Here is a 26,178-nt window from a genome sequence, read left to right on the forward strand (position 1 = left end):
CCCCCAGGGGATATTGAAGTAGAGGCAGTGTAGCAATGGAATGACCTCCCTTCTGAGATGTGTCTTACCACAACACTGCTTCTGCTTCACCTACAAGTGAGGACACACCTTTCTGCCCAGGCTTTTCGGGAGGGTTCAGGTGCTCAGAGCGTTGTTTGAAGAGTTTGGATTTGATATCCTGCTTTATCACTACCCGAAGGAGTCTCAAAGCGGCTAACATTCTCCTTTCCCTTCCTCCCCCACAACAAACACTCTGTGAGGTGAGTGGGGCTGAGAGGCTTCAGAGAAGTGTGACTTGCCCAAGGTCACCCAGCAGCTGCATGTGGAGGAGCAGAGACGTGAACCCAGTTCACCAGATTACGAGTCCACCGTCCTTAACCACTACTTCTGATGCAGTTGCCTCATGGTGTTTTAATAATCTGCTGTTTCATTGCAGATTATTACAATGGTACTCGCTTAATTTTGCAGTTTTAAATTTTTATTTTGATGCACATGTGCTTCCTTCCTGGGACCGTCAGGAGGAGAGTAGATAATAAACTCCTCAGGAGTGAGTGAGACTTGGGGTGTTGGCTAATCAGTTTCCACCTCCTTCTCAAAATGCCACTCTGGCAAAAAAATTAGTTACTGACCCTGGAAATTTTGAATTGAGAGGGATTGGATAGGAATGTTTTAACTAACTAAGTAGAAGCAAACAGGGAGGGAGCAAGTAAAGACACAAAGGAATTGCAGGATCAGGAAGGAGCTCACAGAAGAGGCAGGAGCAAGGCAAAGCCATGGAAAAAAACAATCTGGGCAGATTCAGGATTATACCTTATATAGAGTCAAGGTAGCATAGTGGTTAGAGTGTTGGACTAGGAATGGGGAGCCCAAGTTGAAACCTCCCCTCAACCATGAAAAATACTAGATTAAAAAGAATGGACCTTAAGTTCCTCATAAGAACAGTGGAATATAATGCAAGAGCAAGAGCGTCCAACCTAGGCTGGCCGTGAGCCTATGCTAGAGAGGGGGTCCTCTATTTGAAGGTCTGTCTAGTCCAAATATCAATCAAAGGACCATAAGAAGGAAGACAGAGATGCTGAGGCAACCAATCATCACTTAGCACCTGGACAGCGGACAATGCAGTCACCTACTTATAGTCTTCCCCACTATGGTGAGATGCATTGTATTTCGATTTGAATTATAGTTATAATTTCTACATTTACTTCTATACTAGCACACACAGGATTAATGCAAATTGGGGCTCTCAGTTTTTAGCGAAGCATCAGAAAAAAAGAGTTATTTTATGGCAGTGCATAAGTGAGCATCACCCAAATGCCAACCTCTGCTTTCTAGTTCCTTTTAGAGGTGTTTCCAGTGGGCAGGGAGTTTATTCCCAGGCCGTGCAGTTAGTTCCAGCCGTACTTAATCCAGCCTCAGAAGGAGAGGCCTCAGGCTTGAAGGAGCAGTGAGAAAGTAAGGGAGGGGAATAAAGAGGGAGAGAGAAGGCGGTCAAGTGTTGAAACAAGCTAGGAACTGTCTTCCAGAGCTCCGCAACTGTCGAGGACCAGCCCTACCCATTTGCTTATCACATTTATAACACCACATTTGTCCTCCGAGGAGCTCAGGGTAGTGTAAATGGTTCTCTCCCCCCATTTTGTCCTCACAACAACCCTGCGTGAGGTAGGTTTGGCTAAGAGAGAGTGACTGGCACAAGGTCCCTGAGTGGGGATTTGAACCCAGGCCCCAGTCTGACACTCTTAACCAGGGGTCAGCAACCTTTTTCAGCCATGGGCCGGTCCACCGTCCTCAGGCCATGTGGTGGACTAGACTATATTTGGGGGGGGGGGAGAGACTGAACAAATTCCTATGCCCTACAAATAACCCAGAGATGCATTTTAAATAAAAGCACACATTCTACTCATGTAAAAACATGCTGATTCCCGGACCATCCGTGGGCCAGATTGAGGAGGTGATTGGGCCGCATCCAGCCCACAGGCCTTAGGTTGCCTACCCCTGCTCTTAACCAATGCACCACACTGCCTTTCCGGTGTGTGTTCCCTCACACGGGAGTTCCCTTCGTACCACCAGATAAGAAGAGCACTCTGCGCCTGTGACGTTAGCTCGCATAATTCCTCCGATTTGAAAAGAAACTTTTATGGAACGTTCCATGCCTGGCAAATCAGCAAGGAGAAAGGGTGAAGGGGAGTTTGGCCAAGGTTGCTGCTCCTGCCATCTTGGGACCGAGCAGTATTCATGTTACAGCGTCTCAAGATATCAAGTGCAAGAATCCCAGTCTCTCAAGTACTATCGCAGGAAGGAGAAGTCCTCTGATTATGAAAAGCATTGTCCGAAGGAGCAGCACCAGATAAACATCACCTAGCAACCAGCAGCGCTGACACACAGTAACCTTCAGGGAGCCCTGGAGAAACACAAAGGCTTTTTGTGCAGAAGCCTTTAAGAGCATAGGTTGGGATTATTTTCCTAATTTAGGTGCCAAATTGGGGTCTTAGCTCGCACAACTTCTGAAAAAAAAACAACTGGTTTTTGATGTGGAACCCACCCGTTATACTCTCTGCTCGGGGTTAAATGGGTCGAGGTAACATTCCTTGCTTTGAAGTGGTTATCCCATGTAAATAAGTAGAATTAATCCAGTGTATGGAAGGATGAGAATTAAAGCTTCCTCTTTCTCATGTTACTGACGGGGGCTGTGGGTGACCAACACATCTGGTGAGATACAGATATTGTTCACACCGGCTCCACACCCCAATAATCACATTTACAGGGACACACACACACACACACACCACCACACACATTATAAATAGAAAGCCCTCCATTTGATAGTACACTAGTTTTGGGTTAAGCAAAGACTTCTTAGTACAAGAAGTTGGGCCTACAACAAAATACTGCAGCGTGGAGTATGCCTGTTCGTTTCCTCTCAACCAGCCAATCCCTTTTTTCAGATCACTCCATTCCATTCCGCTATTCCGCCTTCCCTGTTTTCTGTTCCTCTTCCTCCACAGAGACACACACATGTTCTGTGACTTCTGAACATGCTGATTCCCCATTGGGCTGTTGGGAGGGTTCCCCCCTTGGGTTTTCTTTCCTCCCAAGACTTCTCTACTTCCCAAATACTTTTCTTGTGTGTGGATGGTGCAGTTTTGACCATCTCGTTGGTTTGAGCCAGTGTGGTGTAGTGGTTAAGAGCGGTAGTCTCGTAATCTGGTGAACCGGGTTCGCTTCTCCGCTCCTCCACATGCAGCCGCTGGGTGACCTTGGGCCTGTCACACTTCTCTGAAGTCTCTCAGCCCCACTCACCTCACAGAGTGTTTATTGTGGGGGAGGAAGGGAAAGGAGAATGTTAGCCGCTTGGAGACTCCTGAAGGGGAGTGAAAGGCGGGATATCAAATCCAAACTCTTCTTCTTCTGTTTTAGACTGTGCACTGCTTAGCTGTTTGGTTTTTTTTTTAAAAAAAAAAAGAACATTAAGAGGTATATGAAAGCTTTTAAGTAAAAAAAAATAAAAGGCACATGGGAAATGAGTTTATGGTTGGTATACATGACAGCAAACCAGCTGTAAGCTTCTCCCTAATATTTTGGTTCCATGCCAGGGAATTTTTGCAAAAATAAAAGCTGCAATCCTAAACAAACTTGCTAGGCAGCAAGCCCCGTTGAACACTGCAAGATGTACTTCTGAGCAAACATGCATAGGATTGCACTATGAAGCTGTGATTCTCAACTCACCCATAGGACACTAAACCGCACCGACCAGAGTGCAACCTCTGAGTCAACATATTTACTAGTGCACTTTAACTCAGGTGCATAACTTCTATTCACAACTCAGAATTCACACTTAGCAGAGCAGATACATCATTTGTATACCTTAGGGCAGGGGTAATCAGTGTTGTGATCTCCAGATGTTGTTGAACCACAGTTCCCATCAGCCTCTGCCAGCATCAGTAATGCTAGCTGGGGCTGTTGAGAGTAGAAGTCCAACAGCTGGAGATCACTATACTTACTACTCCTGAATTAGGGTATTGACTTTTGATTTACTTGAATGAAAGCCCTGTAAAGCCCTACATGGCCCTGCAGATGTTAGAGCCTGATTTAGAATAATAAAACACAAAAAATCAATCTTTAAAAAAAAATTAAACATTGATAGACTTAAAACTATATATATATATATATATATATATATATATATATATATATATATATATATATATAATCTATTAAAACCATACAAAACAGCATGGCACCAGTCCTTTCATTAAAAGCAGATAGTTCTCAAAAGCCTGATGGAATAAGAACAACTTTAGCTGCTGGTGCAAGGGCAACAAGGAGGGAGCCAGTCTAGCATCTCTAGGGAGGGAGTTACAAATCTGGGAGCAGCCACCGAGAAGGCCCTGTTCCTTATCCCTACCAAGTGTGCCTACCAAGGCATACTCATTTGAGGGGATACGGTCTTTTAGGTAGCTTTCCTTTCCCCACCTCCCCATTACATCCCCCCAAAATTCTTAGATCTAGCAAGAACATCCTATAACATTTGGATCAAGCTCTTACCATAACAATGCAAGGAAGAGGCTACAATTCAAAGGTTTAAATAAATGTAAACTAAACAATAAAATTCTTTCCCTTTTTCCTAGAAAGAATACTCCCTCCAGCCCAAGTGTCACAAGGAAAACGGGAATCATGTTATCAATGGCTCAGGTGAGTGTTTGAGATAACTACGAGCCCAGGTGATGTGGACTGCTTCTGTAGCTGGGCCAAAATTTCTGAGACGTTTTCTTCACATAAGTGTCCTGACTCCTTCAGAACTTTGGATGTAGTGTTATACTGAGCCAGACCATTGTTCCATCTAGCTGAGCATTGTCAACCCTGACTAGGAGTGGCCTCGCCAAGGTTTGAGAACATAATGCTGAACGCCACCCCAATCTCCTAACGGTGCAAGATTCCGGGGGTTCCAGACGTGTACCCAGGGATTGGTCTCCTTGGAATGAGGGACAGCAGAGACTGTGGTGTCTTTGGGATATCTGGTTTATTTATACCTATATGCAACCTGAAATATACTCGGAGTCCTGTAGTGATTTCATGCTCTTTATTGCAGCTTGTAAAACAGTGATTGAATTGCCCCCCAAACCTCAGGCTTTTATATACATTATTTACACAATGAGTCCCGTCCGATTGGCTGATTCTGCTTCCCTCCTGGAGCTTGATTGGTCTTTTCCTGCAGGCCAATCGGTTGTTGCATTCTATGATCCAATAGCCTAATAGGCTGATTAACGTCTTCCTGGAGCCTGATTGGTCTTCTCCTGCAAGCCAATCAGTTGTTGCGTTCTAGGATCCTACTTGCCTATTGTCCTAGGATCCAAGGTTAGTACATAACACAACCTGAGCCTACGATGGAGGGGCTCACAGCATTAACACCCCAAGAAGGCCCTGCTTCTCCCATAGCCACAGCCTTGGATTCAAGCAACAATCAAGAATGTCTCCCTTCTCACGCTTCTGCCTGCGGCCTGCTTCCAGCTCAGCTCTCTCTCTCGCACTGCCTTTTTTCTTTCTCACTACCATCCAGGCGAGGGAGGGAGACCCATCCATTTGCCCTTCCTTTCTTATACCAGCGATCCATACATAGGGCCATTATCAAGAAGCTGGCTTGGCTACTTCAACAGTGGAGTCCTCCATTAGAGTTTAACCCTTGCTGGATCCAGGAATTAGAAGATTTCTGCTGGATCAGACCAGTGCCCCATCTAGTCCAGCACCCTATTCTCAGAGACGCCAACCAGAAGCCTGTAGGAAACTCACATGCAGGATCCGAGCACAAGAGCACTCTCCGCTGCAACTGGTATTCGGAAGCATTACTGCCCCAACTGTGAAGGCAGAGATCGTGGCTAGTAGCCCTTTCCTCTAATCCTCTTTTAAAGCCATCTAGGTTGGTGGCTGACACGGGTGGCGCTGTGGGTTAAACCACAGAGCCTAGGACTTGCCGATCAGAAGGTCAGCGGTTCGAATCCCCGCAACGGGGTGAGCTCCTGTTGCTCAGTCCCTGCTCCTGCCAACCTAGCAGTTCAAAAGCACATTAAGTGCAAGTAGATAAATAGGTACCGCTCCGGCGGGAAGGTAAACGGCGTTTCCGTGCGCTGCTCTGGTTCACCAGAAGCGGCTTAGTCATGCTGGCCACATGACGCGGAAGCTATACGCCAGCTCCCTCGGCCAATAAAGCGAGATGAGCGCCGCAACCCCAGAGTCAGTCACGACTGGACCTAATGGTCAGGGGTACCTTTACCTTTACCTTAGGTTGGTGGCCATCACTGCCTCCTGTGGAAACAAGTTCCATAGTTTAACTAGGTGCTGTGCATGTAGATGTGCTTTCTTTTATCTGCGCTGAATCTTCTAGTATCGGCTTCGGAGCAGAGTGCAAGCAACCACAGCAGAGCAGCCTTTCCAAAGTCCTCCATGATTTAAGATAGGCAACATTTTCATTTTCTGTTTCTTTCAACATAGAGGCAAACACAGAAACTCCGGCAGTGGTTTAATCCCCAATGATGCAACAAGCTGATCGATACAGAAGTGCCTCACTGCCGATTAGTGCGAGAATAAACTCACTTTCTGTCTGAAAAGGCTGGTTGCATGCAGAAGGTCCCAGGTTCCCTGGAAAAGTTCTCAGGTCTCAGGTGCTGTGAACTGCCTGAAACCCTGCAGGTGCTGCATGTCAGAGAAGGCAATGGAACATTGGTCTGACTCCGAAAAGACGGCGTCATCTCTTCATAGGCAACTACTGACTTTCGCTGCGGAACATTAAATGTTTAGCTTTGGTGCTGGAAGTCCATTGGGGAGTTTCTTGAACCTTGTAGTATCATGACCTCACTCTGCCAACAAATGCTTCTGTTTATTTTAAGACATTTCATGTTCTGCTTTTCTTGGAATGATCAATGAAACTTGCACACACGCATAAAAGTAATGTCAACAACAATAAAGCCACAGTAAGAAATCCACATTTTATCTTTTTTCAAAAAAAAAAAAAACTTGAAATACAAATGGCGTTCAGTGTTTTCTAGAACAGGGAAGCCCAACTTTTCATACCAAGTGGGCCACAAGTGGGCCACAGAACCCGCAGGCTGAAGACTGCCTTGTTGTGCAGTGGGTGGGAGCAAGGGCAAAATTTGAGACTCCATCCCCAGCCCTGGAACTGCCTTCCCAAAGCCATTTAAGCACGACACCTAGCTTTGGGAAGGAGGCATAAGGCTCTGGTGGGGCCCTAGAGCCCTCACATCTCCTTTTCAAAGACAGGAAAGCACTAACTAGGCTTTGGGACTAGCAATGACAAACCTAGACAGCATCTTAAAAAGCAGAGACATCACCTTGCCAACAAAGGTCCGTATAGTTAAAGCTGTGGTTTTCCCAGTAGTGATGTATGGAAGTGAGAGCTGGACCATAAAGAAGGCTGATCGCCAAAGAATTGATGCTTTTGAATTACAGTATGGTGCTGGAGGAGACTCTTGAGAGTCCCATGGACTGCAAGAAGATCAAACCTATCCATTCTGAAGGAAATCAGCCCTGAGTGCTCACTGGAAAGACAGATCCTGAAGCTGAAGCTCCAATACTTTGGCCACCTCATGAGAAGAGAAGACTCCCTGGAAAAGACCCTGATGCTGGGAAAGATTGAGGGCACAAGGAGAAGGGGACGACAGAGGACGAGATGGTTGGACAGTGTTCTCGAAGCTACCAGCATGACCAAACTGCGGGAGGCAGTGGAAGACAGGAGTGCCTGGCGTGCTCTGGCCCATGGGGTCACAAAGAGTCGGACATGACTAAACAACAAAAGGTTTTGGGAAGGAAATGGGGGGGAACTCTAGGACCCTGTCAGAGCCTCTTACCCCAAAGCCCTGTGCCTTGCTTACCCAGCTTTGTGAAGGCAGTGTGAGAGCTGGGGCCAAAGGGCCTCACTTTGGACTACTGTGTTCTAGAAGCAGGCAGAGGATGAGTTAAAGTGAGCCTCTTTTGAGGAAACAGTTCTGTAACTCCTGGGTCCATCTCTGCTGCCAGAGGCCCAGGTGACCTCAATAGCTGAGAATGCCTTCTACCAGGCAGCATGGTGATGGTGAAGCGTTAGTGATAGTGGGAGTCGTAGTACAGCAGGATTTGTAGGACCGAAGGTTAGCCAACTCTGCCATAGACAAAATACCGGTATGTGTCCTCATATGTGGAGAGCTGAGGCCACATAGTGCTTTGTGGTTCATTACCAGCATGGCAACAGAGCTTCATAGTTAGCAGGCAGGTAATGTTAATGTAGCCGGTACAGAAGCATTTATATCTTATGTTATTGACATCCCCATCCAGCCTTTCCCAAACTAGTGCCCTCCCAAACCTTTGGACTACAACTCCTATCAGTGCCAGCCAACATGACCAACAGACTGACTCGCCAGAGTGGTGTGTTCTCTAGTTATCTCCCACTTGGACTACTTCAATGCGCTCTACGTGGAGCTACCTTTGAAGGTGACTCGGAAACTGCAACTAATCCAGAATGCGGCAGCTAGACTGGTGACTGGGAGCGGCCGCTGAGACCATATAACACCGGTCCTGAAAGACCTACTACATTGCCTCCCAGTATGTTTCCGAGAACAATTCAAAGTGTTGGTGCTGACCTTTAAAGCCCTAAGCAGCCTCAGCCCAGTATAACTGAATCAGCGTCTCCAGTCCCATTGTTCAGCCCGGACACTGAGTGAGGTCCAGCGCCGAGGGCCTTCTGGCGATTCCTTCGCTGCGAGAAGTGAGGTTACAGGGAACCAGGCAGAGGGCCTTCTGGGTAGTGACACCCGCCCTGTGGAACGCCCTCCCATCAGATGTCAAGGAGATAAACAACTATTTTACTTTTAAAAGACAACTGAAGGCAGCCCTATTTAGGGAAGTTTTTAATGTTTAATGCTGTATTGTGTTTTTAATATTCGGTTGGGAGCCACCCAGAGTGGCTGGGGAAACCCAGCTAGACGGGCAGGGTATACTGATGATGATGATGATGATGATGATGATGTAATGGATGATGGACACTGTAGTCCAGCAATATCTGGAGGCCACCAGCTGGGGAACGACTTCTTCACTCTCATAAGAACGATGGCAGCTAAACTTTGCGCCAGTTGCAGCTTCCAAATGTTTTTGTCAGTGAAGGGGGAATGAAGGATGCTTCCGTGTAGGAGCTGATCTTTAAATGTCCCTTGGCCATTCACGTGGCATGTGAGGTATTAAAAGCGTCATCTTCACTCGTAGGCATAAATTAACAGAGAACATGATAAAAAGATCCTTATTAAGCTCATCTCACTTCCACTCTGCAGTGCAACACCTTTGCAGCAGCTGTTAACACACTTCTTTTCAGGTTAAGTGGAGGGTAGTCCTTGGTCCAGAGCATGATGCTAAGCTACTGTTCAAGCTAAGCAGCAACACAGGAAGATACAGAGGGCTATGTAAGTCATTGCTAGCACCCAGAGGCACAAGGTTGCACCCAACATTGGGGAGACCCATTGCACGTGTGTGACCTCACAAACTGGCGTATATGGCTATGGGAGAAACAGCCTTCTGGGGGTGTTAATGCTGCAAGCCCCTCCTTTGTAGGCTCAGGCTGCATATATACCATATATAAATAAATAAACCATGAATCCTAAAGACACCACTCAAAAAATGTGTACACAAGATGCTGATGAATTTTCACATGGACTGTAAGGAAGAAACAGAATGCAGACGGATGTGGAAAAATAGGAAACTGAGAGAAACCAAAATCGATTAATCCATCCCTAGTTCTAAGTTACATTGCTTACTATTGCTACTAAACAGTGAAAGTTTGGGAAGAACCTGGAATTTGTACCCTGTACAACATGTGACCCAACAGGAGCTAAGGCAGAAAAGCGGGGTTGCCATATTCCAAAGCGCAAAAACCTGGACACATCTGGGGCACAAACACCCCACCACGACCATCTTGCATCTCCATCGCTTGCCCCCTTCCTGCCGCTGCCCCCTTCCTCGCCCGCCTGCTTGCCCCCTCCTTCCCTCCCCTCTCTTACCTTTGCTGTCTTTGCCCTCATGAGACACTGCGTCTCCAGACGATGGGAGGCTGGAGGCCCGTGCAAGGCCTGGTGGCCAGCGGAGTCATCACCAGACCTAGCGCTGCCCCAAAAATAAAAAAGTTATTTAACGTAAAATACAAAAATCCGCCCAGAGGGGCATGCTGAGCCCCCAAAAGAAGCCATGTCCGGGAAAACCTGGATTTATGGCAACCCTAAGGAAAGGCCCTACCCTGCCCAATTACCTCAGTGACTGGGACCTAGCATCAGCCCACCACTTTCCTCACCTGTTGTTGTTGTTCTTGGTCGTTAATTAGCATTTATACCCTGCCCTTCTCCTATAAAGTACCCAGAGCAGCTTGCAGAAAAGAATAACCAGAAAAGTTAAGATGTTTTAAAAAAATAAATAACGGACATGCTGCACAATGCCCTTAATATGCCCAGAGGCACTTGTTTTACCTTTAACAGGCACTTGAGGCAGCAGTTCTTGCCAAAGGATTGCAGGTAGGGCGGAGGGCCCAATCCAGGACACCGGACCTGGAAAATTCAGTCTGCACATAATAATTCACAGTAAGCCTTGGCCGCCAGAGTTTGTCATCCCCCCCCCCCACACACACTCACATATATTTGCACATATAAATATAAATTATCACGTGCCACATCGTGTTAAGGTCCTGTGTGTACCCAAACACTTTTAAGCACCTAGCAGCACTCCTCCTTGGTAGTCAGCAGGCTGTGACCCAGAAACAGGGACTCATCATCACATAGCTTATTTTGACTGAGGACTGTAAGGAATCATCAGCTTCCAGTGTTTCTCAAACTTGGGTCCCCAACTCCCATCATCCCTGACCGCTGGCCCTGCTAGCTAGGGATGATGGGAGTGGTAGTCCAACTACGGTTGGAGCTTGAGAAACACTGGAAAGGACTGCGGTTCAATGCCAGAGCACCTGTTTTGCGTGCAGAATGTCCCTTATTTATTTATACCCCAGCATCTCCAGGGACGTGGATGGCACTGTGGTCTAAACCACAGAGCCTAGGACTTGCTGATCCGAAGGTCGGCGGTTCGAATCCCCGCGACGGGGTGAGCTCCTGTTGCTCCGTCCCTGCTCCTGCCAACCTAGAAGTTCAAAAGCACATCAAAATGCAAGTAAATAAATAAGTACCGCACCGGCGGGAAGGTAAACTGCGTTTCCGTGCGCTGCTCTGGTTCGCCAGAAGCAGCTTAGTCATGCTGGCCACATGACCCGGAAGCTGTACGCCGGCTCCCTTGGCCAATAAAGCGAGATGAGCGCCGCAATCCCAGAGTCGGTCACGACTGGACCTAATGGTCAGGGGTCCCTTTACCTTTATCTCCAGGTTGGGCTGGGAGCAGCTCCCACTATTTGGAGCCCTGCAGAGCCGCTGTCATTCAATGTAGACAATAGTGAGCTTAGATGGGCCAGCAGCCTGAGTCAGGATAAGGTAAACTTCATGTGTCCCTATAGCTTTGCCCAACAACTTGGTCTCTCTCTCTCTCTCCTTCCTAAGGAACAGTCTTCAGAGTGCACCTGTAAAACAAGCAGTCTCTTTGGCTGCTGTGACCTGGGTGCTAATTCTAACACTGGCACCTGCTATTCCAGGCGTAGGAGGAAAGCTGCCGAGGTTCCTGTCTAAATTGCCATTCTAGCAACTCCTCAGCTCCTTGAAAGCTGGCTTCTGTAACTCATTGTTTTGAACCACGCTGCCCACTTGCTAATTTACTTTCCACCTCCCTGTGTGTGTGTGTGTGTGTGTGTGTGTGTGTGTATTTCCTGAAATAATAAACACAAAATATTCTTTTTTAGCATTGAAGGCACTGACAAAGTTCACAGCATGGACAACAAACATAGTGCAAAAGGGAGTCTATAGTTGCCCCCTTCTTAAGAGGTGTGGGCTGATGTGCTTTCTCTCTTTTTTTTTTCTTTTTTTCTTTTTTTTTGCACAGTAAGTAATGTAATATATCACAGGATCTGAGGGAAATGGTTTTTGTTAGAGCAGAATGTGCTTGTCAGCAGGGGAGGGCCGCAACTATAGAGCCGCTCGCAGGGTCACGTGACCGCTTATTCTCGTTGCCTCTGAAAAGGTCTTTGCAGAAGTGAAAGAGCTTAGCAGTATACTGCCAAAAAGTCATGCACGCTTAGAAACATGCCGAGGTGCAGGAAAGAGGGAGAGGCTTAAGGCTGCGCCAGGGAGCTGAGGGAGAGAGAGAGCGACCAAGACCTGAAAGCCTAAATGAGCCAGAGGATGGAAGACCAGGTGAGGATCCCACCTGGGGCGACTGGACTTTACAGAGCAATGCTAGTCAAATCAGGTAAGTGCAAACATGAGGGTGCTTTCTGAGCCGCACAGTGCAAGATATCTATATGACACTGGGTTTGTAGCAGAGCAGGCACACACCCACACCCATTTTCTTTGACAACAGGGATTGTAGATCTCACACTGCCTAGGAATTTCTCTCTTGAAGATTGCAGAATCCCTCTTGTATAGGAATGGGTCCCCCTTTTGTTTTTCCGACTGAATTTCGCTATCCTGTGATGTTCGATTTTGGTGGCAGATTCTTTTAAATCTTTCTCAGCTGCAGAAGATTTTGCTGTGCATAGTTGTAGCATTACACAACTTGAAAACTTGTAAGGCTAATTGCATTTAGAAATATATTTTCTTTCTTTCTTTCTTTCTTTCTTTCTTTCTTTCTTTTTGGAAGACTGCCAGCAAATAAACCCTTGCTGAACTTTCTGTGACAATTTGCTCTGCGCTGTCAGCTGGGGCTGAGGGAGTGAACCCTGTTTCTGCGAGGTGTCTAGTTAATTATCTAATTAATGATGACGTGGTGATGCAAATCGGTAGTTTTTGTATTGTTCCCGGACACCCGTCACTGCTTACTTAGCAAAAGTAAATACTGTAGTTGTTTTGATCATTTAGATTACATAGTATTTCTTCATATTGAGTATATCGTATCAGCAGGACTGGAGAGATTCGTTTTATACTCTTTAGAGGTGGGGAATCAATATTGCTGCACTGCTTCTTTGCAATTATATTTTTAGAAAAATATTGCTGGCTACTGGAGTGGTTTTGGTGAACAGCAGCATGCTTGACATTTCAGAGAGGCATTTAAAATCATTCGCTGTGTTAACTCATCAGGGGAAGGAGAAATATGTAACTTGACGTATTTATATGACTGCAGTCTTTTAGACCTTTCTTTTCCCAGAGAAATAGGAAGTTGGATTGCACCTGTATTAGCTAAGGGTGGGTTCCCATGTGCAAAACCTGGTTTAGCCAGGTGCGTGTGCAATAGGGTTTAATCTTCCTTTACCTCGAGACCTGATAAGGAGTAAGGACGATGACCCAAGATGAAGTCAGCCTCAGTTTCCAGAAGCCTTGCTGCATTATGAATACGGGCAAATTAGATGTGGTTAATTATTTAATGTTTCACATGCGGACCACACAAAGGGGGCTCGGCCCTTCCTTTGGGAGCTTTTGTTCCTGAAAAAAAGGGCATCGCCTGACATTTGGGTGAGTGACGGGAGAGCAAATGGTGCCCCATCAAAAGTTATGCTCAGTTTTTTTGCTGGCAGATAACAGGCATGGTGTGGGAATCTCTGCGCAAGCCAAACTCCCACAATCTGTGATTAAAGGAATAGCTCAGAGCCACTGTTGGCTTAAATGGGCATATTGTGCGAGAAGTTTGGAGATGATTGGATAGGCAATTAATTGCAGAGACAATTGGTTGAAAAGAATTAAGGGTCACCAAGGTTTGCATCAGCCTACCTAATCCCCAAACTCATGCGACTCCATGCCTACAAGAAATTCCTTATTCAGGGAATTAGGAAGAGGAGTGACTGTACTTGCACAGGGCTGCCCTAGAATTGAAGTGGTCAGGGAAACCTATGCATGTAGGAACTCTTCTGTACACACTGAAAAGCACGTAAAGCTTTGGCCTGGAGTCCATGTAGCTCAGTTCACAAGCGTGGAATCTGGTTCCTCATTCAGTATCTGTCCTGAAAATCAAAGCTTTGGTTTTTTGTTTTTGTTTTTAAAAAAGAAAAAGAATCAAGGTCCTAGACCTCATGATTGCAAATAAATCTTGGGCATGGTACAGTGGTACCTCAGGTTAAGTACTTAATTCATTCCGGAGGTCCGTTCTTAACCTGAAACTGTTCTTAACCTGAAGCACCACTTTAGCTAATGGGGCCTCCCGCTGTCGCTGCGCGATTTCTGTTCTCATCCTGAAGCAAAGTTCTTAACCCGAGGTGCTATTTCTGGGTTAGTGGAGTCTGTAACCTGAAGCGTATGTAACCTGAAGCATATGTAACCCGAGGTACCAACTGTATTTGATTAGCAAATACTCCAAAACTAGAGTACTGTAGGAATGTACCTTAGGAGACAAGGCATTAGCTGTTTCTCCTAGTCCTTTATCAGGCTTAGTATACAATGTACATTTAAAGCACATGGATCTTCCCCCCCACCAAAGAATCATGGGAACTGTAGTTTATCCCTCGCAGAGCTACAACTCCAAGCACCCTTAACATACTCTCCCCATAGGTTATAGTGGAAAATTACCTCAGTCCCCATCCAGTCATCCCATCGCTTTTCAAAATAAATAAAAAAGCGCAAAATGTTGGCTGTGCAACAAGGTAAGTAAACAAAAGAAGAAGTAAATTTATGCAAGTGTTCTTAATTTGCAAAATTTATTGGGGGCAAAAACTCCAGGTTGCAATTCTGTTCTTCATCATCATCGTTATTATTTATTAAACTCGTATACCGCCTTCTGAAGATCACAGGACAGTTAACAACATAAAAAAAAATACAAAATACATAGCATAATAACAACAACCCCCACCCACAAACACATTTAAAAGGCCATATATGATTAAATCAGCCATATAAGCAGTATTTTCACCTGAGGCCTAACTTTTCGTAATTTTGAGCATTTGCAAACTCTTCCGTGTTCACAGGTTCTTGTGCTCGCAGAATACAATGGTTTCCCACCCGTGTTCCAAACCTCCTGCCAGCTCCCTGCCTCTCTCCAGCACAGCCCTGCAATCTTCTATATCTCCGTTTCCAAAACAGGACCACAGGACATCCAGCTGCCAGAGGTCTGCTTGCAAAGGTTGCGTCCATTGCATGCAGCCTAATTAAGAGACTAAAAAGGGCCCTGTTTCTGGATCATACGAAAGACCCATCAATTCCACCGTACAGTTCCCCACACGGTTGCCAATTAGATACCTCTGGGAATCCCTCAAGCAGCGCTCTTGCTTCCCATTGAGTGATATGCTACCTCTGAAAATGGAGGTTCCATTTTGCCGCCGCGACTGACAGCCACCGATAGACCCATCCTCCTCCTCCACCATCACTCATGTGTCTTATCCCCCTTTATAGCCATCCAAGCTAGTCACCACCAGCAGCAAATTCTGTACGTTAATTTGAAGGAAACAGGGCAACGCTGGATGTTGCCTTATAGCTCAATATTGCCCACGCTGACAGGCAATGGGCATACCTGAAGGAGCATCTCCACCCCCATCGTTCAGCCCGGACACTAAGATCCAGCACCGAGGGCCTTCTGGCGGTTTCCTCATTGCGAGAAGTGAGGTTACAGGGAACCAGACAGAGGGCCTTCTCGGTAGTGGCGCTCATCCTGTGGAATGCCCTCCCTTCAGATGTGAAGGAAATAAACATCTATCTTCTCTTTAAAAGACATCTGAAGGCAGCCCTGTTTAGGGAAGTTTTTAATATTTAATGCTGTATTGTTTTTAACACTTGATTGGAAGCCGCCCAGAGTGGCTGGGGAAACTCAGCCAGATGGGCGGGGTATAAATAATAAATTATTATTATTATTATTATTATTATTATTATTAGGCAGCTTTCCAGGGATCCAGCCAGGATTTCCCCAGACTTCGTCACCTGGAGATGCCAGGGACTGAACCTTTTTCATGCAAGGCAAATGCTGTACCACTGAGCCACACAGTCTGTAGTGGCATTTCCGTGTGCTGCTCTGGTTTTGCCAGAGGCGGCTTGGTCATGCTGGCCACATGGCCAGGAAGAACTGTTTGTGGACAGGCGCCAGCTCCCTCGGCCAGCAGGGCGAGATGAGCGCCGCAACCCCAGAGTTGTTCGTGACTGGACTTAACTGTCAGGGGTCCTTTAACTTTACCTGTCCAGAGGAGGGCAACCAAAATGGTCAAAGGCCTGGAAACGATGCCTTATGAGGAACGGCTAAGGGAGCTGGGCATGTTTAGCCTGGAGAAGAGGAGGTTAAGGGGTGATATGATAGCCATGTTCAAATATATAAAAGGATGTCACATAGAGGAGGGAGAAAGGTTGTTTTCTGCTGCTCCAGAGAAGCGGACACGGAGCAATGGATCCAAACTACAAGAAAAAAGATTCCACCTAAACATTAGGAAGAACTTCCTGACAGTAAGAGGTGTTTGACAGTGGAATTTGCTGCCAAGGAGTGTGGTGGAGTCTCCTTCTTTGGAGGTCTTTAAGCAGAGGCTTGACAACCATATGTCAGGAGTGCTCTGATGGTGTTTCCTGCTTGGCTGGGGGTTGGACTCGATGGCCCTTGTGGTCTCTTCCAACTCTATGATTCTATGAAATATTTCCATGTTAATAATAATAATAATAATATTAGTAATAATAATTTATTGGTACCCCGTCCATCTGGCTGGGATTCCCCACCACTCTGGGCAGCTTCCAACAAAGATTAAAAATACATTAAAATGTCACACAATAAAAACTTCCCTAAACAGGGCTGCCTTCAAATGTCTTCTAAAAGTCAGATAGTTGTTTATTTCCTTGACATCTGATGGGAGGGTGTTCCACAAGGCGGGTGCCACTACCAAGAAGGCCCTCTGCCTGGTTCCCTGTAGCTTTGCTTCTCATAGTGAGGGAACCGCCAGAAGGCCCTCGGAGCTGGACCTCAGTCTCTGGGATGAACAATGGGGGTGGAGATACTTCTTCAGGTATAAGTGGCTCGCCATGCAGATCAAGGGATATCTGCGAGGTAACCCCAGGGATGGGGCTTTTATTGTCTTTGTTTGTTTGTTTTACTACTTTTAATGATGTGGGGAAATTGTCCCTTTTCCTCTGTATGTTAAGATCATGTTAAGACCTTCAGGTGGCAGCCCTAATCAGATAATGTGGTGATAAGCAGAAGTGGGGGAAGAACAGGGTCAAGGAAAGGAGGCTGCAGCAGGATGTCTTGGCCTGTGGTGTGCCTTAGTTCCACTGTCCAGCACATTCACCGTCTGAGGTAAAGAAAAGCTGTTACTTATCCTCAGCCTTTGCTATAAAAGGTCCACTGGTGCCCTCCAGGGACTACAACTCCCATCATTCCTGAGCATTGGCCATGCTGGGAGCAGGGCTGTCTAATTCATTGGTGCTAGGGGTGCACGGCACCCAGGCGCCAGGCTCTCAGGGGCGCCAGGCTGAGAGTCCAGGGCCGAGTGTTAGAGTCCAGGGAAAAGCTGCCCACGGCCGAGTGGAGCTGAGCCCTTCAGAGCACCGCAGGCTCTTCTGCAGGCGGCTCTTTCCTGGACTCCAACACTTGCCCCTGAACTCACAGCAGAAGAGCCTGCGGCACTCCAATGGGCTCTGCTTGGCTCGGCTGTTGGCTCTTGCCCCAGCTGCATGGCGGCTAACTGTTTAAATGCCGCGCCCGGAGCGCCGTGTAATGTTCTGGGCACTGTGTGATGCATCCTGTTGCATGCGCCGAGCTGTGGGTTCCTTCCTGGCTTTTCCGCTGTCGGCACAGTCTCCCAGCGCCACCCAACGTGGGGTGCCAGCGTGAGAATGCAAGTGGCAGCAGAGGAAACATCTCCAGACGGGATCTGCCACACGCCAACAGTGCCGACGGCAGCAAAAAATCCCAATGAATAGGAGCATGCGGATCCCGTCCAGAGATCTTTCCTCCACTGCCACTTGCATTCTGCGCTGGCACCCCACGTTGGGTGGTGCTGGGAGCATGCGCAGACAGTGGAAAAGCCAACAAAGGAACCTGCAGCTTGGCGCACGCAACAGGATGTGTTGCGCAGTGCCCACAACATTACATGACGCTCCGGGCGCTGGGTGTGTAGCCGAAACAGCTGCCATGCAGCGGGGGGGGGGGGGGGCAGCAGGCGAACAGCAGCCTAGGGGCGCCGGCCAGATCTTTGCGCCCCGGTGCCACATATGCTCTGGATGGGAGTTGAAGTTCAACGAAATCTGGAGGGTACCAGTTTGAAGAAGGCTGTGGTGCATTTCTATTAGCATGCCTAAGACAGGTGTGTTAAAGGTAAAAGGTAAAGGTACCCCTGCCCGTACGGGCCAGTCTTGACAGACTCTGGGGTTGTGCACCCATCTCACTTAAGAGGCCAGGGGCCAGCGCTGTCCGGAGACACTTCCGGGTCACGTGGCCAGCATGACATCGCTGCTCTGGCGAGCCAGAGCCGCACACGGAAACGCCGTTTACCTTCCCGCTGGTAAGCGGTCCCTATTTATCTACTTGCACCCGGAGGTGCTTTCGAACTGCTAGGTTGGCAGGCGCTGGGACCGAGCAGCAGGAGCGCACCCCGCCGCAGGGATTCGAACCGCCAACCTTTCGATCAGCAAGTCCTAGGCGCTGAGGCTTTAACCCACAGCGCCACCTGCGTCCCTTAAGACAGGTGTGTTACTGAGGCACTAAATCAAGCACAGAATATAAAGTATGTCTCTGATGGCATAGAGCACATGGCTTCCCCCAAAGAACACTGGGAACTGTAATTTAGTCCTCATGGAGCTACAATTCCCAACACCTTTAACAAACTACAGTTCCCAGGATACTTGTGGAGATGTGCTTTAAATGTGCGTAAAAGTATGGTTTGTACACAGGTTCAATCTAACAATGAGGCTGGGCGGGAGGTTGCCTAGATTGCAGGTTATTTCACATTTCTCGCCTTCAGTTTTCTCAAAAAGGCATTAATATTGAAGTTTGGGCATTATGGTAACTTTAAAAAGCAAGGGAATTAATCGACTCTTCAGTTGGCAAACCACCCTAGCCCTAATCTTTCAGAAATCTGACTCTCTTCTTTGCTGGTCTGCGAATACAATAAGGCTGCAATCCTAAACACGTTTTACTAGGCAGTAGGCCCCATTGTACAAAGCACGTTGGCTTGCACTGTGGAAACTGCAAAGCAGATCCTTCAGAAACAATGGGGGGATTGTGTGCTGTGAAGTTTCGCCTCTTTTGTGTCAGCTTGCGGAATGGAAATGAAATAAATTATCAGCCACTCCTCAGCTGCATGAAAACTATCTCTTGGCATTTGGCTTTTTGACACAGTGGAATGTGTATGCTGTTTGCAGACTTGAAAACATGTCATAAGAGTCCAGAGGCACTTGGTGCCCCCAAAATCATACGGGTTTTTATCACCAGCCCCCCCCCCCAGTAACTCACAAAATGTGGAATTAAGGACCAGGGTCCTGCCTCTGACCACATACTCAATCGCATTTCACGGTTACAAATTTCACGGTTGCCATGGCCTGTGTCTAACAGCCGTCAAATGCCTGGGTAAACAGGAATGTTTTTAAAAACCACTTGGAGCCACTGCCAAGAAGACCCTGTCGCAGAGGAAATCCATCCAGGCCATAACTAGAGGCACCACCACCAAGAGGGCCTCTCCTGATAGTTGTAGGGCCCGAGGTGGTTGATATTTAAGCAATCCAATTTGCTAATCTACTGCAAATCCTTTAGAGATCAGTCAGTAGATCCTGATCTACCCTTACCATGGAGTGTGAGACTGAGCTGCTAACTAAACCAATTAGGAGTATTCAATGGGATTTACTTCTAAGTATACATGGTTAGTTAGGATTGTGCTGTAAGTCAGCCATTCCCAATTGTACTGTAACTGAGTTGGGCTTCAGCAGACTTGTAAAATAGGGATATTCTTCTACACCTTCAAAATCTCCACAGTGCTTGGTATTCCTGCTTTTCAAGAGGAGGTGAGGCACTGTCTTTCTCTCTCTCTCTCTCTCTCTCTCTCTCTCTCTCTCTCTCTTTCTCTTTAAGGCATTATTTCTAAAATCCATTTTATTTGGACAAGGCTTTTTTGACAGAGTTTGGAAAATATCAGATTTGGTCACCGAAACCTTGAAAAGGAGGAGGGAGAGTTCAAGTTGGCATGGAAACCCTTTTGTATTTAATATCTGTACTTTGGCAGGCAAAATGCTACTTTTCTTTAATGGCCCACTGTAATGTCAGCTTCTTGGAAACACCAACTGTGTTAGTCAAGGAGAAAAGATTCCAAGTCTCACTTCTCAGGGACGTATATTGTCTCTGTACTTGAAGTAATGCCCCTTTCTCTGGAAAGTAACCTGAGAGCTTCAGTTTGCTGTTAAAGGAGAACTGGGGCGGCTGTTTCAGAAAGCACTATTGCAAAGGGCTTTACGACAGCATCCGCACGCCCTTTTCAGCCTCCAGAGACTGAAACAGGAGCATGGGGAGTTGTCTTAAAGGCCTTAGCAAAAATGGTATTTGAAGCAGCCCCAGGCTTCTCCTTTAAGAGAGCAGGCAGGTACTGATGGTAGGGGAGAGAAGGCTCCTTTCTCCTCTCTTGTCACCCACCTACCCACTTGCTTAAAGCAGAGCTGCTTCAAAGAGTGCTTTGGCAAAGAGCTTTAACGCCAATGAGTAGGGGTAAAATTCTGCTGCCTTGGCTGTTTCCTGCTGGGAACATGGTGTGCAGCTAATGTAAGACTAAACCCTGACCTCCCACCCATAAACTGACCAGTGATGTCAGCTGGCGGGCAGGTGGTTGTGGTTTGGGAGAAATGGCCTTGCTGGCAAAATTGGACCTATTCTTGGGTCAGGACCGGCCTGTGGGATGACAGTTCCCCATCCCTAGTATACAGGATATCAGTGGAGGGACAGGGACTACTGGAGACATGAAAATAAACTAAAAATTAACGGACTGCATTCAAGAAGTTCATTGACAAAGTTGTGCAACAAGATTTTAAGGGGACCGACTTCCAGTTTAAGTTAAATCAAATGAAATGGTCTTGATTTTTGTCCAGTGGTGGTGTATCGCCTCTCATTGTGGGCAGTCCTTTTCCCTTTCTTTCTCTTCTTACAAATAATGGGGAAGATGCTCTGTCATAGCACTGTTTGCACTAGGTAATTCTGTTGGGAATGAGGAGCACCACAGCCCTGGCTACTTATTTTGGTTGCCGCTTTTTTTTAAGTAAGAAGAACTGTGAAATAGTCTGTTGCTTCATCTGATGTGGTAAATCCACTCCCTCCAGTATAGTAATTCACTCCCTCCAACGTTAGAATTTCGCCTTTGAGGGCTACTTTTGCTTCGCCCTCCCGAAGGCATAAAAAAAAAAAATCACTGTCCAATTACTTTAGTTTAGTGCTAATTTAAATAGTGGCTTCAGGCAACACAGCATATAGCACTGAGTTACTCAGCAACATCCTACGCTGTGGCCAAAACCCTTCAGTATTGTTCAGTCACAAATAAGCTCTGTTCAGCCAAGGTCCCCTGAAAAATTAATTAATAGCTTCCTCTTTGTAGCTTCTTGCCATTCTGTTGCTTCCTGTTCAGTATGACTGTGAGGAATAATGATTAAGTACCTCTTAATTAATAAGCTCCTCCACTCCGGTAGAGCTTTGACTACATCATCTTCCATTTCCCCCTTTTCTTAGGTAGCTAAAACAATATAATTTTGCTACAAAAGAAAGAAAACAAAATGTAATAAAAGAAAGCCAACCATTAAAGCTTTTCCCTGCAGTGAACAGAACCTGCCTAATTAAGGAGCAATTAGTCACTTATCGCCCAGCTATGCTGAACAGGAAACAATTAATGGAGCAGAAACCAAGCTTTTAACTAAAGAAAAGTCTGCCCTAAGAAATGTTAGCATGAGAGACAAAGGATGAAATGGTGAAAACGGCAATGATCAATTGGGCTATAGATGTGGGCCACAAATATAGAGTTAGATTTGTGGGGGAAGCTACGGCGTGCTATGGCTCTTAAGGAAAATTATTGGGAAATGATTTGCAGGTGGTACCTGTCGCCAAATGAATTAGCAAAAATGTATATGTCAGACTCAGGTAAATATTGGAAGTGTACAGGTACAGATGGAACCTTTTGTCACATGTGGTGGACCTGTCGAGTACTTAAATAATATCGGGAAATGATATAAAATGAATTGAAAAAATTGTTTCGGAAGACCTTCCCAAAGATGCCATCCTGTTAGGAATTATGAGGTCCAAGGTACCAAGTAAACAAACAAATTTGTTTATGTATGCCACTACAGCAGCGAGAATACTATATGCACGAAAACGGAGAGAGGAGATCGTACCTACGAAGGAGGAGTGGCAGATGAAATGGAATACGCAGAATTAGCAAGAAGAGGAAAGATTTAAAGAGGAATGGAAGCCATTTGTAGACTACCTAAAATACCATTGTAAAAATGTTAGAGCTTTAGTCGGTTTGGAGTAAGCTCAGCAGTTATAGCTTATACAGTGGTACCTCAGGTTAAGTACTTAATTCGTTCCGGAGGTCCATACTTAACCTGAAACTGTTCTTAACCTGAAGCACCACTTTAGCTAATGGGGCCTCCTGCTACTGCTTTTGCGCCGCCGGAGCCCGATTTCTGTTCTCATCCTGAAGCAAAGTTCTTAACCTGAAACACTATTTCTGGGTTAGCAGAGTCTGTAACCTGAAGCGTATGTAACCTGAAGCGTATGTAACCCGAGGTACCACTGTAATGAGAAGAATTTGAATGTTTAAATAGTTAGAAAAAATAGACTATGCAGCAGGAATGGGAAACTTAGGGAGCCATGAAAGGATGGACAGGAAGTCGATGGAATAGAATAATGGATTGACGTAATGTATCTATTGTTTCTTTTCCAGTTCTGTATTTTGTCCTCTTATGAATTCATAAATAAATAAAACAGTCAGCAGTGCTTTGATACTGGGTTGCAATTACATTTTGTTATGGGAGAATCATGGAAGGAAAGCATACATTGTGGGAAGAGCTGTAGCTCAGGGATAGAGCAGTTGCTTTGCATCCAGAAGGTCCCAGGTTCAATGCCCGGCTTCCTCAGGAAGGACTGGGAAGAAAGCTGCCAGTCAGTGTAGACCAGGCATCCCCAACCTTCGGCCCTCCAGATGTTTTGGACTACAATTCCCATCATCTCTGACTTCTGGTCCTGTTAGATGATAATAATAATAATAATAATAATAATAATAATAATAATAATAATAATAATAATTTATTTATACCACACCCTTCCTGGTTCAAAAACCAGGCTCAGGGCGGCTAACAACAAATTTAAAACACTTAATTATAAAAGCAGCATAAAATACAGTATAAAAACATGAATAACAATAAAATTCAAAAAATCAATTTAGGGGAAATAAGCATTCGATAATCCCCAGGGCTAGCTGGCTGAATTGGTCCTACTTGGGCCAGCGAGGAGACCAGGGGAGAATTAGCTGTGGTGTCTCAGAGCAGGTGATCTTCATAAAAGGGGAGGGGGAGGGAAGGGAAGGGAAATAAAAGATCAGGCTGAATTCAAATTAAAGGCCAGGCGGAATAGCTCTGTCTTACAGGCCCGATGGAAGGAGGTTGAATCCTGAAGGGCCCTAGTCTCATGGGACAGAGCATTCCACCAGGTCGGAGCCATCACTGAAAAGGCCCTGGCCCTGGTGGAGGATAGTCTGGCTTCCTTTGGGCCCAGGACCTCTAAACTATGGTTATTCATGGACCCCCTAAGCCACAAATGGATCGTGGGGGTTGTAGGCCAAAACATCTGGAGAACCGCAGGTTGGGGGTAGACAGTACTGAGCTAAAGGGATCCTATGCTCCTAAAGCAGTGGAAATGCAATTTGACGGCCATGATGTGTTCTGGATTCTCCGTTAAAAAAGTTGAGTAAGCAAAATATAGCACTTCCAGAGAAAAGGTTAGTGTTGAAGCCACCTTCGTACCACAGTGCAAAATCCTGGTCGGCAGCACATTTCTAAAGATATTAGCAGAGCTGTAGGCAGTATGGTTTAATAGCTGAAAGTATCAGAGGAATTGATCGTCCTCCTAATTAAGAAAGATTTAAAGAAGTGGTGCTTTTAGCTTGGATAAAAAACATCTATTGATGGATATGAAAGATTTAGGAGATCAAGAATTAAATTCCCAGGTATCAGGAAAAGGTTATTTATGTATGCAACAACTGCGGCCCGTGTTTCATTAGCCCCAAAATGGAAAATGAGCGAGGTCCCAACTAAAGAAGAATGGAAACTTCAAGTTGACAGAATACGCACAACTTGCAGACTTAACATATAGAATAAGAGAACAAGAAGAGCATACGTTTAAAGAAGATTGGAAAACGTTTATTAAATATATGGGAAATAATTGTGTACAGCTGAAAACGCTGGCGGCATTAAATTCAACAGTGTAAATAAGTTGTGTAATAATGGAAAACCAATTGGTATAGTTTTTGTAAAATATGCTGGGATATACCATAAGATACGCAAAATGAACCATGGAAAGAGAAGAAGGGAGGTCATTGATATCTTAAATATGTAAAGATTTTATCTGAAATTGTAAAACAGAAAATTTAATAAAAATTGTATTTATTTCTTTTTAAAAAGAATGATGTAGAAAATTTGCTTAGGGAACATTTTTCATCCTCTGTCAAAGCACAAGAACTTGCGCTCACTTAATAGAATTAATAGGCAACAGTTTTAAGCAAATGACAATGCTTCTTTATGCAGCCTATTTTTGTCTTGCCACAAAACATGGAAGTGGCCTTTTTAGCGTGATGCTTGTTTTTAGAAGGCTGGAAAAAAATAGGTTCTAATTTATTTATTTTTTAATTGAATTATCTGCTGCCAGTCTGCCATCAACAGCATAGCATCCTGGGCTGTTCCTCACAGTTGCTGTGACATCATCACTCATGAGTTGGGTTTGAGCACAACCCTTCTAATGCCTCAGTATATAAATATGTAGGGACGTGGGTGGCGCTGTGGTCTAAACCACTGAGCCTCTTGGGCTTGCTGATCGGAAGGTCGGCGGTTCGAATCCGTACGACGGAGTGAGCTCCCGTTGCTCTGTCCCAGCTCCTGCCAACCTAGCAGTTTGAAAGCACACCAGTGCAAGTAGATACATAGGTACCACTGTGGTGGGATGCTAAACGGTGTTTCTATGCGCTCTGGTTTCTGTCACAGTGTTCCAATGTGTCAGAAGCAGTTTAGTCCTGCTGGCCACATGACCCGGAAAGCTGTCTGTGGACAAACACCAGCTCCCTCAGCCTGAAAAGCAAGATGAACGCCACAACCCCATGTTGTTGTTTAGTCGTTTAGTCGTGTCCGACTCTTCGTGACCCCATGGACCCGAGAACGCCAGGCACTCCTGTCCTCCACTGCACCCCGCAGCTTGGTCAGACTCATGCTGGTAACCTCGAAAACACTATCCAACCATCTCGTCCTCTGTCGCCCCCTTCTCCTTGTGCCCTCCATCTTTCCCAACATCAGGGTCTTCTCCAAGGAGTCTTCTCTTCTCATGAGGTGGCCAAAGTACTGGAGCCTCAGCTTCACAATCTGTCCTTCCAGTGAGCACTCAGGGCTGATTTCCTTCAGAATGGAGAGGTTTGATCTTCTTGCAGTCCATGGGACTCTCAAGAGTCTCCTCCAGCACCATAATTCAAAAGCATCAATTCTTCAGCGATCAGCCTTCTGTATGGTCCAGCTCTCACTTCCATACATCACTACTGGGAAAACCATAGCTTTAACTATACGGACCTTTGTTGGCAAGGTGATGTCTCTACTTCTCAAGATGCTGTCTAGGCCTGTCATTGCCCTTCTCCCAAGAAGCAGGCGTCTTTTAATTTCGTGGCTGCTGTCACCATCTGCAGTGATCATGGAGCCCAAGAAAGTAAAATCTCTCACTGCCTCCATTTCTTCCCCTTCTATTTGCCAGGAGGTGATGGGACCAGTAGCCATGATCTTCGTTTTTTTGATGTTGAGCTTCAGACCATATTTTGCACTCTCCTCTTTCACCCTCAATAAAAGGTTCTTTAATTCCTCCTCACTTTCTGCCATCAAGGTTGTGTCATCTGCATCACAACCCCATAGTTGCCTTTGATTGGATTTAACCATCCAGGCGTCTTTTACCATTTTTACC

The 26,178-nt window shown here is 46.0% G+C and overlaps 1 protein-coding gene across 1 annotated transcript in view; it reads left to right on the plus strand.

The window, feature by feature from the left end:
- The first annotated feature begins 12,062 nt into the window (after window positions 1-12,062).
- The window catches only part of FAM107A (family with sequence similarity 107 member A), a 34,270-nt gene continuing 20,154 nt past the window's right edge, over window positions 12,063-26,178 (plus strand). Inside the window, exon 1 of the mRNA XM_079964164.1 lies at window positions 12,063-12,360. Coding sequence (XP_079820290.1) covers window positions 12,282-12,360 — 79 coding nt within the window. The 5' untranslated portion in view covers window positions 12,063-12,281. The remainder of the gene's footprint in view (window positions 12,361-26,178) is intronic.

Source organism: Podarcis cretensis (assembly GCF_951804945.1).
Source record: "Podarcis cretensis genome assembly, chromosome: 2".
In the NCBI taxonomy this organism is placed as follows: domain Eukaryota; kingdom Metazoa; phylum Chordata; class Lepidosauria; order Squamata; family Lacertidae; genus Podarcis; species Podarcis cretensis.